Here is a 15,038-nt window from a genome sequence, read left to right on the forward strand (position 1 = left end):
GATTATTGCAATCTGACTCATCATCCCTTACCGGTCCAGAGAGGGAAGGAGACTCCAGACAGATTTTTATTTTATTTTATTTTTTGCAATATGGTGCAAGTTTCCTGAGGCCTTTCATTATCTGGAACAGAATCTTGCTCCATCATAATTGCAGAGACCAGTTGGGTTGACTGCCAGACTAATAGTTTGGGATTGGAAGCTTGGAGACTTCACTGGAGGGACTTCTCTATATCTTGCTGCATAGAGCGATGGGACTTAGTTTATCTTCTGCGCAGACTCACACATGACTGTTTTATCCCTGTTTTTTTATTTCAGTGTGCTCTTCGATAATCGATGCCTGCATATCTTCCAGTGTGCGATCTCTAAAATCCTGCAAAACTTAGAGGTTCCTTGGGAGGTGTAGTGTTTTGTTGGCAAATTTTATAGAGTCCTGATGTCACTTTTGAGATTTAAACAGCAGGCCTGTGTGCTTATCCCTGCATCCGTCCGCAAGTCTGCTCGGCATATAAATAAAGACAAGATCGCAAAGCCACTGTAAAAGTCCAGCACTCTTCTCTCCAACTGCAACTTACCCTAAATGCTGCCTGGAGGTTCCTAGTGTTTGGGGAACTGGGAAGCAAAAAATAAAAACTTACCCTGGCTTTATTCATACGACAGTTTATTCCCCATTGTTTCCCTAACTGCTAATTTCTTCATTATATATGAGCTTTCACACAACTCAAGAGCTGCTCCCAGAAAACTATTGCAATATACAGGTACAGTGGTACCTCGGGTTAAGTACTTAATTGGTTCCGGTGCTCCGTTCTTAACTTGAAACTGTTCTTAACCTGAAGCACCACTTTAGCTAATGGGGCCTCCTGCTGTTGCCGCGCCGCCGGAGCACGATTTCTGTTCTTATCCTGAAGTAAAGTTCTTAACCCGAGGTACTATTTCGGGGTTAGCGGGGTCTGTAACCTGAAGCGTATGTAACCTGAGGTACCACTGTATAATGCATCTTTAGCGTTCATCTCCATGTTTTTTTTTAATTCCAGGAAAGAATGTGGGAGTAAAGTGACAAAATTTGGGGCAGTATATGAGTTTACACTTCTTTCTTGCTCTTTTCATGGAGGAATTGTGGTGGTGGTGGGCATCCAGTGGGTCAGTGCATCTGGCTGTTAACCAGAAGGTTTGTGGTTTGAGCCCATCCAGAGAGTGCTGTGGGTGGGATCCCAGCATTGCAGGGGGTAGACTAGATGACTCTTGGTGTCCCGTCCAATTCTACAATTCTATTATTTGTTATAGAAAGAAGTCTGCTCCTTTTCCCTTATGTGGTATCCAAGAGTCCTTAGGGGGGTTCCCTATCGGAAGGAGAAAATAACAGAGGCCAACCAGAGAATATTGGGAGGCTAGTAAGACTGATCTTTATTCAACTGTTGCAACAGGGTGCTCACTGCGACACGCAGGAGGAACCCCGAACAATGGAGTGCAAGCCCAAATACATAGACCTTTGAAACTGCCCACCTTGTAGCTCAAGACCACCCCGCAAAACATCATACATACATCACAGAAGGGGGCGGTCTACAGCAGAAATATGCCACAGGAGGCGGTCTACAGCAGAAATCCTGTTAATGGCAGTACTTTTTTTCTGGGGGGATGCAGGGGTACGCATACCCCTAAACATTTTGTGAATCTAACTTTGGCCTCATTGAGGGGCAGTATTTCAATATGAGTAGGAAAATGAGAGTACCCCTAAACATTTTTTTAAGAAGAAAAAAGCACTGGTTAATGGTCACCTCGGCAGCCTGGCCATTATTTTGTGATGGTAAATACTTTAATTCCTGAAACCAGATCACAGGCTCACAGGTAAGCAAAAGACAATGGAGAGGCTTTTCCCATTTCCTTCCTCCTTGCAGAGAAATAGATGAGGTCAATTTGGGAGAGTCAAAATGGCTTCAGGATTGCTCTCCTGTACCATTTAAGACACATGGTTTATGCACGTATGTATGTGTGTGCCTTGTACATTTATGAATGTTTATTTTATATTTGGGACCTTAGAGTTCTTGTAACAGATTCTACAACTGCTTATATCTGAGGCATAAGAAATTTCGAAGAGAAATCCCAATGCAGGCTTACTACCTTGGGCCCAGGAGGCCCAAGAGCTAAATGCAGAAAATTGTATACTTTGGTTCTGTAAACGGCCTTGCATATAGTAATGTAAAAAGGCGGTATGCAAATTAAAACTGAAATGGTGCCCTGGCCTCTCTATCTCCCCACAGGACTCGCTCTCTCCTGCCCCACAGCCTTCCATAGCCCCCCTCTTCAAGTGCCTTTTCAAAAACTGGTTAGAATGAGTCCTTGAATGCTGACAATGCTTCTTGCCGAGTGTAATAATTAAAAATCTGCCCTTATTCCCTTATGGGGGACACAAGAACCCTTTGCAGGTTTTCCATCAGTCAGAAAAAATAAGAGGCCAACCAGAGAATATTGAGAAGCAAAGCAGCTCGTAAGCCTGATCTTTATTGAACTGTTGCAACAGGGTGCTCCCCTCGCACGCAGGAAAAAACCAAGGTGTGCCTGCCCTTATATAGACATTTTAAGTTGCCCGCCCTGGAGTCCAAGACCACCCCCAGAAACATCATACCTACATCACAGAAAGGGTGGTGGTCTACAACAGAAATCTGAGTGCGTTGTTTACCTCATGTCTGGCAGGTTACCTGTTAATGCTTACTTGACTGGATACCCTGGGGAGCCTGGCCAGTCTTTTGTAATGATAAATACTTAGTTCCTGAGCCAAGTCACAGGCTCCCCCTATTCATACACAGACATACCCTTAAGACAGGATTTGTGAGTGAAAAGACAGTGGGTGGTCTTTTCCATTTTCCTTGACCTTGCAGAGAACTCATTTGGTCAGTTTGGGAGTCAAAATGGTTTCAGGGCTGTTTTCCTCTGCCGCTTCAGACCTGTGGTTTATATATTTATGTACGTGTTTGCTTGGTACATTTATGAACATTTATTATATTATATAAGACCTTAATTTTTTAATTTCACCGAGTGTGTGCAGAAATTAGCTCACCTTGCAAAGGTTGCCATCGCTCTTGTAGCTCTGCCACTTTGCCTCTGGCCCCGCCCACCATTGCAATGTGGCTCCTGGAAGGTCACTCTGAAGGGAAGGCGGCCCCCAGCCTGGAATATGTTCCTCATTTCCAGGTTCTGCCATATTATTTCCGCCAGAAGTGCGGAAGTTGGCATTCCCTGTGTCCCCTTCCCTGTGTCCCCTTCTCTTGCTCGGCCGCAGACTTTCCATAGAATGTACTTGGCTCCCTCCACAATTTTATGACTCACTTTTTTAATTCTGACTCACTTCTTTTCCCCGTTCCTGCCCCACCATCTGTTTTCCACTGACCCCTGAAGTGCTCTGGTCTCGGCTCTGACCTCGTTCGCGCCCCTTTTCTATGTGTGGGTAGAACCCAGAGCAAGGGTTAGGAGCCGTTTGCTCTCAGTCTCAACTTCTGTTGCAAAATCAAAAGCAGTGACTTGGAAACGGCAGTCAGGGAAGCAGAAGACAGCAGGGAACGCAGGAAAGAAGGGAAATCCTTTATTAAGGGGGAACGAATGGTGTGCTGCAAAAAGCAGATTTTCCTAAGCAGCTTGGATGACAACCACTTGGGGTTAAAGGTAAAAGTAAAGGGACCTCTGACCATTAGGTCCAGTCGTGGTCGACTCTGGGGTTGCGGCGCTCATCTCGCTTTATTGGCCGAGGGAGCCAGCTTACAGCTTCCAGGTCATGTGGTCATGACTGAGCCGCTTCTGGCAAACCAGAGCAGCGCACGGAAACGCCATTTACCTTCCCGCCGGAGCGGTACCTATTTATCTACTTGCACTTTGACGTGCTTTCGAACTGCTAGGTTGGCAGGAGCAGGGACCAAACAAAGGGAGCTCACCCCGTCGCGGGGATTCGAACTGCCGACCTTCTGATCAGCAAGTCCTAGGCTCTGTGGTTTAACCCACAGCGCCACCCGCGTCCTGCACAGAAGCTGCAATACACCTTTATTCCAGATATACTGTCCTTTTGAGACTTTGGAGAGATGTCTTCCTTTGAGAATTTTGTGAGACGTCTTCCTTTGAGAGACAGCTTAGCGTGTCAGCTTCGCCTTTGAGCCAGTGACAACAACTGGGCTCAACCTCTTCAGCCCCGATTGGGCCAGTCAAGCTGGGAAAGCACTTCCAGAGACCTTCCACTGCGGGAAGCAGGTCTAAGTGCAATGGACTCACAACTTGGAGCTGTGAGACCAAACTCAGTTCCAAAGTCAGCGGAGCACAGCAGAGTATAAACTACACGAGTGACGGCTCTGAAGCATAGCTTCTTTTATTCCTTTACAGCTTCTGCGAAACTAAAATAAACTACTAAAGACTTATCGGAGATGCTGACTGCATGAGTGTTACAGTTGCTTAAGCAGTCATCTTATCTCTACACAGATAACACTCAGACAACTTCAGGCAGAAGGATGAGCAGATTCCACCCCTCCTTTCTGAAACATTGTCAGTAGATTCTTGCAATGGGAGGGGTGAAATATCCACATCCTCCTCCTTTTCATGCCAACCATTGCGTTCCTCGCTATTGATTTGTTTGATTCTTTCTTTGACTCATACATATAACAACTTGTAGTTACTTGCATATTTTGTGAGATGTGTTGTATGATATATACATCAACTCTGAAGCGGCTTATTCGTATATTTTGAATGACATCATAACCGATTATATATTCACTAACAGTTTTTGGCCAGCATGTTGTGTTTGCATTTTTGTAGATCTTTGGAAATCAGCTGGAATCAGCTGATAGTTGTTGGGGTTTAGGGTCCACTTTCATTTTTACCGTTCTGAATGTGGTGGAAGCATAAAATGTTTTATGTTGATTGTAGGTAAAAAGGTAAAGGGCCCCCGGATGGTTAAGTCTAGTCTATGGCACTCATCTTGCTTTTCAGGCCGAGGAAGCTGGCCTTTGTCCACAGACAGCTTTCCGGGTCATGTGGCCAGCAGGACTAAAACGCTTCTGGCGCAAAGGAAAACCGTGACAGAAGCCAGACCACACAGAAATGCCGTTCACCTTCCTGCTGCAGCGGTACCTATTTATCTACTTGCACTGGCGTGCTTTCGAACTGCTAGGTTGTCAGGAGCAGGGACAGAGCAATGGGAGCTCACCCCGTTGCGGGGATTCGAACCACCGACCTTCTGATCGGCAAGCCCATGAGGCTCAGTGGTTTTGATCACACTGTTGTTCTGGGGAAGCAACACAGTTAAAACTGTTCCACTGTATGTAAACCGTCTTAGGAGCTTGAGTTTGTTAGCTGACTGGTACATAAATAGTAGAAATATATTTATTAGAAACCTGAATAGTGGATTACTCCCCATCCCCTATTTTCCTGCATGCTTATTGGTCATATGGAGATTCAAATCCATGTTGGTATAAATAACCTCTGGCCTGGTCACCTATGGCGAATAATGATCACTTCTAAGCAATCAGGCAGAGAAGATGGTGGTTCTGGGGGTGGGTGGGTGGGCCACAAATGATTACTAATGTGAGAGTAGATGGGTTGCAGAAATTTGTGAAGGCTCCTTATTTTTGCAGACTGATTTGCAGGGCTGGTGTGTGTGTGTGTGTGTGTGTGTGTAAAATAGCTCTTAAATGTAACACTATTGTTTTTCGTGCATTTAAAATCTTTAATATCTGCTAGAGCTTTTAAATCTTGCTGTCCACATCCCAATCCCAAGAGCGCTGGTGATTAAATCATGCCATTTGCAGTGCTCCCATAATGGTTGCATGCACACCATACGTAAGGCACATTTAAAGCACGACCACATAGAATCGTGGGAATCGTAGTTTGCTCACCACAGAACTACAATTCCCAGCACCCTTAACAAGCTGCCGTTCCTGATGTTCTTTTCCTGTGTGCGCTTTAAATTTATGGTATGTGCACAGCCAATGTGTGTGCAGGCCTTTGCTCCCGGTCCTCCTATTGGACATAGCGAAGAACTGGCTGGTCACTGAGCTTGCAAATGCTGGCCTGGTAGCACTGCAATCCGGAGGGGCCCTTTTGGATTTGTGGAGCCACTAGGGCAGGATTTTAGGGCACCTATGCAGAGTCCCACTCAGCAGCATGAGCAGGAGGGCCCCTGAGCTCTGGGTGACGAGGTTCTTAAGTCAATAAAGCCATGCAAACTATCGTCTGTAGAGCTGCCCAGTTCAATAGTCTTAAATTAGCAAACCGCACCCACTCTGCCCCCCTTAGTCGGGCAGGGGCTTTGCCCCAGCGCTACCCCCACCGTGGAATCTCCATGTACTGAGCCGTTTGGTACCGCCTGTTCTTTTTGGCACCCGAGAGTGGAATGTGAAAGTTTCCTTTGGCCTGGTGAGGAGTGTTCTGGCTGGGGCCCAGTGGGTGAGTCACAGGCTGGGGACACTTGCCATGCCCTGCCAAATGGAGGAGGAAAAACTACATGGGTCTCCAAAATTTATTCCCTCCCTCATGGCCTTGTACGGGACAAGTCCTGCAGATCTCTGGTTTCTCTCAAGGAAGAGAATGGTGCACACTTGATGGTTCCACAAGGGTTGATGGGAACTGTAGCTCTGGGAGGGCTCCGCTACAGTTCCCAGGGTTCTTTGGGGAAACAGTGGTGGACTTGGGGTTCTCAAATTTCAGTGGCGCCCTTTGCCTCTGCTCAGGGTTCTGTCCTTTTCCCCATGCTTTTTAACATCCATATGAAGCCGCTGGGAGATATCATCAGGGGGTTTGGACTGGGTGTTCATCAATATGCAAATGATACCCAGCTCTACCTCTCTTTTAAATCAGAACCAGTGAAGGCAGTAAAGGTCCTGTGTGAGTGTCTGGAGGCGGTTGGAGGATGGATGGTGGCTAACAGATTGAAGTTGAATCCTGACATGACAGAAGTACTGTTTTGGGGGGACAGGAGGTGGGTGGGTATGGAGGACTCCCTGGTACTGAATGGGGTAACTGTGCCCCTGAAGGACCAGGTGCGCAGCCTGGGAGTCATTTTGGACTCACAGCTGTCCATGGAGGCGCAGGTCAATTCTGTGTCCAGGGCAGCTCTCTGCCAGCTCCATCTGGTGCGCAGGCTGAGACCCTACCTGCCTGCGGACTGTCTTGCCAGAGTGGTACATGCTCTGGTTATCTCTCGCTTGGACTACTGCAACGCGCTCTACGTGGAACTACCTTTGAAGCTGACCCGGAAACTACAACTAATCCAGAATGCGGCAGCTAGACTGGTGACTGGGAGTGGCCGCCGAGACCATATAACACCATTCCTAAAAGACCTACATTGGCTCCGAGCACAATTCAAAGTGTTGGTGCTGACCTTTAAAGCCCTAAATGGCCTCGGTCCTGTATACCTGAAGGAGCGTCTCCTCCCCCATCGTTCAGCCCAGACACTGAGGTCCAGCTCCGAGGACCTTCTGGTGGTTCCCTCCCTGCAAGAAGTGAGGTTACAGGGAACCAGGCAGAGGGCCTTCTCAGTAGTGGTGCCTGCCCTGTGGAACGCCCTCCCATCAGATGTCAAGGAAATAAACAACTATCTGACTTTTAGAAGGCATCTGAAGGCAGCCCTGATTAGGGAAGCTTTTTAATGTCTGATGTTTTATCGTGTTTTTAATATTCTGTTGAGAGCTGCCCAGAGTGGCTGGGGAAACCCAGCCAGATGGGTGGGGTATTAATAATAATAATAATAATAATAATAATAATAATAATAAGGCTCCTGGGACCCTCCCCAGGCCACAGCTGCCACACCATAGCATACAAATGTAAAAAATTGAATACCACACTGCTAAACTGTCACACCAATGTGAGGAAATAGCCATAAGCCCTATGCTAGACACACAAACACACAGAGGCACACAGCAGACAAACTCCGGCTGGTAAATACAACATGTTTTATTTAGGCTGAAATGCTGTTACAGTGACAAAGGCACATTGCGGAAGCAGCAGGGGGTCCTCTGCACACCTGGGTCTCCCAAGGAAGTGCATCAAGACCAGCAGAGGGTTCTCAGTGAAGACAGTTGGTTCCTTAGATTTCCCCACCACCACCTGGAATCAAACTTCTCGCCTCGATCCTGGGGTTTGATGTGGAGCTGTCTGTCTTCCCTTTCCATCCCAGGGGACGGGGCAGCTCTGCTGGTGCAAATTCCTGGGCTGTAGGTCAGCCTTTGCCTCTGCAGTAAAGTGATTGGGAATGACCTTGCAAATACAGGGGTGCTGGGAAAAGTCTGGAAGCAGAATGAATTGGGCAAAACGGTGTATATACACACGCATAAGGATATTCATATTATGTGTAGGTGGCTTGCATCATCTATTCTGGGCGCAGAGTTTGGAGTCTTTTGTTGCAGATGTTGACATTTTAAGAATAAAGGGGTGACAGTCCTGCCTACAGGATGGGGAACCCACAGCTTCATCAGTGGGCTAAGGGGTTTTCTAAGAGCACTCTAGGGATCTGTTTGGTCTTGTAAGCACCACACAGCTTCCGCCAGACCCAGGCCATCTGAATGTCAGCTACACGCTCTCTGCTCCCTGTCTGTTTCACCCAATCCAGAAATCTCCAAAGTCAGCATCAAGTCACTCCTAAAGCAAACGGCAAGCAAAGTCGGCAGATAAATGCTGCTGTTTCAATGTGAAATAATACGGACACAGCTTCTGCAATGGTAACAATAAGGCAGAATGGAGCGAACGAACAAGCTCGAGTGTGCAGCTGGAATACAGTGAAAGAGGGAGGGATCTGAGCCCAGCAGGTATACATGAAGCAGTGCAAATGGAGTAAAAGTGACAGCTATTCCCTACACACAGTGCTCACATGAGAACAAACTTGACCTGTAACAGTGCTACTGCAAAAACACAGCTGGAGAGGCCGGGAAGCAGATTTGAACTCCGTGACTACTGGCTAAACATTTGTTGACAAAGTAATGTAATGAATGAACAGAATGTTGTTTGTGTCACACCCAGCCCAAAGGATGACATGCCAGCAAAGGATTTTCTGCCCAACAAAGAGCTATGCATCTGAGAACCTCGCAATTCTTTGGTGTACTTGTTTTAAAGCAAGTTGCTAGACCTCATGGATTTGGATAAATGGTTGGAAACTTCTCTGAGTTTCTTCACCTCCTGATGTTTTTCTCATCCCTCTAACATACAGTGGTACCTCGGGTTACAGATGCTTCGGGTTACAAACTCTACTAACCAGGAAGTGGTTGCTCCAGGTTAAGAACTTTGTCCCAGGATAAGAATGGAAATCCTGCGCCAGCGGCACAGCGGCAGCGGGAGGCCCTATTAGCAAAAGCATGCCTCAGGTTAAGAACCGTTTCAGGTTAAGAATGGACCTCTGGAACGAATTAAGTTCTTAACCCGAGGTACCACTGTACTTCTTTTGAACTCCAATGATTTGGGAGGGAGAGGAAAAAATCAATTAGCAGGAGGGAAAAGTATGGAAGCATATGCAAATATTCATCATTAGAAACTTGCAGAGAAGACCTGTTATGTTGAAGCGATAGGTGGAATTGACGTCTCCTCTGAACCTCATTCCCACAACACTTCCCACAGAACCAGACATCTTTCTCATAAGAACAACGTAAATTGTAAATAGCCCCCTCTAATCAATAATGATCACGCACATTCTGTGACATCACAGCCGCTCAGCCAAGGTAGTTGAGGGGGCTTGCAGACAGCTGACAGCCAATATTTAGGTCAAAGGGGGGGGGGGACGGACAACCTTTCAATATCAGAACATCTACATGTTTAATTGCAGCACAGGAAAAACAACCCAGGAGCTCCGGCTCGAAGGTCTAAAGATTTGGATAACACTGCAGGGACAAGCATCCTTTACAATTCCTGTAATAGCTGTAAAGATATTCTAACATTGAAAGGTTGCTCACCCATGGCGTAAGCTCTTCAGTGTGTGGTGCAATATATTCCAAAGACTGAATGTGCAAATCTTTAATTTTCAACATGGAACATGCACAGCCCTGCCAGGGAATGCTTCACAGTCCTCCGGAGAACCATTGGGGAGTTAGCTGCCAAGATGGGGAACCATGCATCCCCTACTTGTCCCTATGGCTGGTTCTCCAGTTTTAGTCCTACTGACTGAGACACAGAGGCCACGTCTACACGACAGGCTTGAACTGGTTTACCTGTCACTTCTTCTCCCCCCAGGAACTGCAGGTCTGCGACAGGATTTTTAAGGAGATCATTCTCAGCACCCTAAGCAAGTGACAACCCGCAGCGTCCTTTGCAGGGAAGCCAGGATAGTCGAAACCCCAACAATCCAAAGCAGGTATATGTTCTAGATGGGGTCATTATGACACGCTCCCAGGTCAAAAGGAGCATCTTGGAAGCATCAAGTGTGGGCAGAACACTGCTTTGGTCTTCTCAGCAAGGGAAAAGGCTTGCAGAGGTGCAGGGCATGGGGGTGAGGTCTGGACAGAATTACAAAAGAGGGCCCTCGGATCAGAGCTAGCACCAAAGGGCAGGATTCCTATCAGTTGCAGAAGAGATCCAGTGTGCTGCTTGGGTACAAATGCAGCTGTGATGGATCACCCTTGTAAGATGGTGAGCCTAAGGCACAGTGTTAGGATGATAAAAATGCAAAACTTTGGCACTGCTAATGCACAGATTGAGGACCAAACAAGACAGAAAATTTTATTGCATGAAAGCAATTAATGCGCATGGTTTTCATTACATAAAAAGCAGCTGGTGGTGGTGGGGAAGTGGGCTGGAATGGAGCACGATAAAAGGCTGGGGCTGGGCTGGGTGGGGCTGCTCAAGCTTCCCTATGGATGGAATTTACACAAGAGCCTTGTGGCACCTTAAAGGTAAAGGGACCCCTGACCGTTAGGTCCAGTCGTGGCCGACTCTGGGGTTGCGGCGCTCATCTCGCTTTACTAGCCGAGGGAGCCAGCGTACAGCTTCCGGGTCATGTGGCCAGCAGGACTAAGCCGCTTCTGGCGAACCAGAGCAGCACATGGAAACGCTGTTTACCTTCCCGCCGGAGCGGTACCTATTTAACTACTTGCACTTTGACGTGCTTTCGAACTGCTAGGTTGGCAGGAGCAGGGACCGAGCTCACCCCGTCGTGGGGATTCGAACTGCCGACCTTCTGATCGGCAAGTCCTAGGCTCTGTGGTTTAACCCACAGCGCCACCTGCGTCCCTTAGAGACTCACAAATTCATGACTCCAGAAAGGCTTGTGCCATAACATTAGTTGGTCTTTAAGGTGTGGTACAATATTTTGCCTTTCGGTGTGACAGACGGGTAACTCAGACAGCCCTCTTGAAATCGCAACACAAAAACCCTGTGCTATGTTAATTGCATAATTGCAGCCATCGCCAACCTGGTGCCCTCTGGATATTTTGGACTGCAACTCCCACCAGGCCAAGCCAGCACAGTTGTTTTGCAAGCAACTTCCCCTGATATAAATAAGTCGTGTGTGTTAATTTCAGCAATATATGCATTTCTATGCAGCTTCTCCGCTAACACGTTCATCTTTTTATTTGGCTATAGAACAGAAAAGTGCAAATTTCAAAGGGTGGTTGCGTTTTTGGTTTGCATATTGTTTTGGGGCATGCGGATTAGGTAGGTAAATTCATCTTTAAGTGCAAGCTGAAGCAGATTGCTCCCCGATTCCTAACTTCAGGTGCCTTAGTCCAATGCAAGCCTCAAGCCATAGACTGCCCATCTGGACATCAGCCCTTATTCAACTTTCTCAACCACCCCACCCTTGCAAATGGATGGAGATCTTCTTGGCTGTGAGGTCAACTCAGGCCTCTACTTGGCCTTTGGCCAGTAGAAAAAGCATGATGTTTGGAGGAAGCTAAATCCCAGGAGGCCTTGGGGTGTGGCCTCCAGCAGTATTCAGGCCTAGGAATGGAGGCTATTTCAGTAGTCAGCACAAACAGGCAGCCAGAGCAATTGGGGTGTGGTTTCTCAAAACCCAGCAGAGGCTTTTGAGGAGTGGACGGGACGGCAGCAGCTTCCTCACCGTGTCACAGGCCTCCGTAGGGAACGACCCTACTTGAGCCCAGAGAAGGCTCCAAGGCATTTGGTTTTCTGAGACAGAGAAAACAGAGCGGCAGCCTCCCTCAGGGATGATAAAAAGTTTAACGCCAACGAAGCAAATGACGACGTCTGTCAGCGGTACCCACCCAAAATCTGGCCTGTGAACGTGAAGGCCAGGTTTCTACCTCTTGCCTACCGGTAGGGCCGGCTCTGGCTTGAACCCAGCAAACGTGGGCTGAAGCAGAGCTTGCTAAGAGGATCAGAAGAGTCCTGCTGGATCAGGTTCAGTGGGCCATCTTGGGTTCACAGTGGCCAACCAGATGCCGATTTGGGAAGCCTGAAAAGCAGGACCTGAGTACAACAACTGGTATTTGAATGCATACTGCCTCTGAGACAGGAGGTAGCAACAGCCATAATGGCTGATGGGGATGGACGGCATTATCATCCATGAAATTGTCTACTCTTTTAAAGCCACCCAAGTTAGTGGCCTTCGCTGCCTCTTTTGTTCCTGTGTAGGAGCTTCCACCCTATATCCCCCATAACACCCCATAACACTTGGGAAGGGTCTCCTAAGAAGCTCTTGCTTCTGCCAATGTCTTCCCAGAAGGTTGGGGAAAATGCCTGTTGCATTGAGGCGAGCGCTCTTAATCCCGTCTCCAGGTGGAAGACGCTTTGGCTTCCCTGGTCTGCAAAGGGGGCCATCTCAAAGGCTGGATTTGAAAGGCTGCCGCCTCAAGCATTCTCTGCTACCCAGGGGGCCTGGTGCCAGGAGGGCACTTCCAACATCTGCTTGTCTCCTGCTGGCCCAACTCTCCTTGTTTTCCCTGAGGGTTTTGCACAATCCAGGCAGGCTCTCGCTGTGAGGGCACCCCTCCAATGGGAAATAAGGGAGTTCTTTTAACTTGGTTTATCTATCTAGCCCATGGTTTCTACTTTGCCTTCCCAAGCCAACAAACACCCAAGGCATAATTTTCACTTGCGAGGATGGAAAAGAAACCCAGGCAAAGCTCTCTTCTACCACCAACACTATCTGTGAAATGACAAGCCCCATCCATTTCTTTAGCCTCACCTGGAAATGCCGGGGACCGAACCTGGGACCTTCTGCATGCAAAGCAGGTTCCTTACCATTGAGCTATAGCCCTTCCCTAGAGGGTCCTGTACTCTGGACATGTAAGGGTTGCTAGGTGAGCATTCATTCTGTGAACCTTGCTCCAAAAAGTGGACACTGTAGTTGAACCAAGCCTACTGATGGCAGTAGACCAGGGTGGGTCAATGAATACTCTCTCCCTGATTTCTTTAAAGGCTTCCTGGTCAGGTTTGCACGTGGACCTGAGTGTGGACTGGTGGTTCTGTCCTTTTCCTTGCCGGTCTTCCTTCACTTCTGCCTCACGTTGCCCCCCCACCCTGACTGATGGAGTCCGGCAAGGAGTAATGGCGGCAGCAACGCCACCAAGGAAACCTTCGACCGTCGCTGTCCATAAGGCCCTGCTGGAATAATGTCCCCGAGCAGCCTTGAGGTGTCCAGCTAGGGAGGTTCAACGTAGAGAAGGTTTCTAATGGAGCCAGAGGAATGAGAAGGGCACACCTTGGAATCTGAGCTGGCAACAAGGCCAAGACCCAGTGAAAAAAGGTCAAGATTCTTGGGTCAAGGTTCTCTTCATTTGCGAGTGGCAAGAGAACAGTCTGAGGCTGGTGCCGAGAAAGCAGGTAGCTCAAGTGTGAGATAACTATTGCCGCATGGCTGCAGGGAGCCCTTTTTTTGAGAAAGGAAGACCTCCTGGGAAAGTCTGGCGAGTGAAGGCCAATGGCCAATGGCCCAACTAGGCCTGGGAGAAGGAAGTGGAAACCTGGACCATGAGACCAACTGAAATAGTTGAAACAATGCTTGGAGGACCAAGGCCTACGTGAGGAACTGAAGCCTGCTGGAGCGGACTGGAACTTTTCTAGTTTTCTTTTGAGTCCGGTAGGGACGAAGAAGAAGGCAGAAGTGGTGACTGGCTTGAAGGAGGGAGCAGGAAGCAGGATCTGCCATGCTGTGCAAGAACGAGGCCTTCACGAGGGCTTTGAGCCAGATAGGGGTGGAAAATGAAAAGTCGGGGCCAAACCAGGGCCTACTGGAGCAGTTCAAACCTTGGCGTAGGAATGGAGGCCAGCTTGGGGAGATTCCTTACTCTGCCGACCCCTTCTGCCGACGCTTGGAGGGCGGCACAAGGTGGCGGGGCAGGTCGGAGGGCAGGCCGTGGCCCTCCAGCTTGACCTCAATGAGGTGGCTGGCAAGAGCAAACTCCTCGTCGTCCAGCATGCCGTCGCGGTCGACGTCGCTGAGCTTCCAGATCTTGCCGAGGACGGAGTTGGGCAGCTTGGTGGTGACCATCCAGTTCTTGGCTTTGGTGCCGCTCAGCTTGCCGTCCATAGGGGACAGGTTGTAGAAGATCTCGTCGTATTTGGGCTTGTCCTTGGTCACAACCCACTCGTCGTCGTCCATGCCCTCGTAGGCCCCCTCGGTTGCTCCTTCGATGAAGGGGCCGTTGCGGGTGCCTTCGAAGGCACCGCCGTGCACAATCTGCTCGGGGACCTCCACCTCCTCCTGGCGCAGGAGGGGCATCAGCTTGGCAATGTCCAGTGTCAGCAGCTCGTCCAAAGCATCCACCATGCGCGGCTTCAGCCCGTGGAATTTGGTGAAGTCGTGCACCATGAGCATCTCCTAGAAAGAATTGGGAGAGGAGGAAGTGGCATAGCTTATGGGACTAGCCCCGTGGTACTCCTGCCTGCTTGAATACAATGCTATATTCTATATACATTAAGTGATGCTGAACCCCCCCAAAGCTGAGTGACAGGAGCGAGCCAACAGTAAATCACACTGAGCAAGTCGGAGTTAAAGGTAAAGGTCCAGTCGTGGCCGATTCTGGGGTTGCGGCGCTCATCTCGCTTTATTGGCCGAGGGAGCCGGCGTACAGCTTCCGGGTCATGTGGCCAGCATGACTAAGCCGCTTCTGGTGAACCAGAGCAGC

The 15,038-nt window shown here is 48.6% G+C and overlaps 1 protein-coding gene across 1 annotated transcript in view; it reads right to left on the reverse strand.

Moving 5' to 3' along the window:
- Window positions 1-7,905: 7,905 nt before the first annotated feature.
- The window catches only part of EHD2 (EH domain containing 2), a 49,717-nt gene continuing 42,584 nt past the window's right edge, over window positions 7,906-15,038 (reverse strand). The window contains exon 5 of the mRNA XM_081869153.1: window positions 7,906-14,731. Coding sequence (XP_081725279.1) covers window positions 14,195-14,731 — 537 coding nt within the window. The 3' untranslated portion in view covers window positions 7,906-14,194. The remainder of the gene's footprint in view (window positions 14,732-15,038) is intronic.

The sequence above is a fragment of the Podarcis erhardii genome (genome assembly GCF_964252035.2).
Source record: "Podarcis erhardii genome assembly, chromosome: 7".
Taxonomy (NCBI): Eukaryota; Metazoa; Chordata; class Lepidosauria; order Squamata; family Lacertidae; genus Podarcis; species Podarcis erhardii.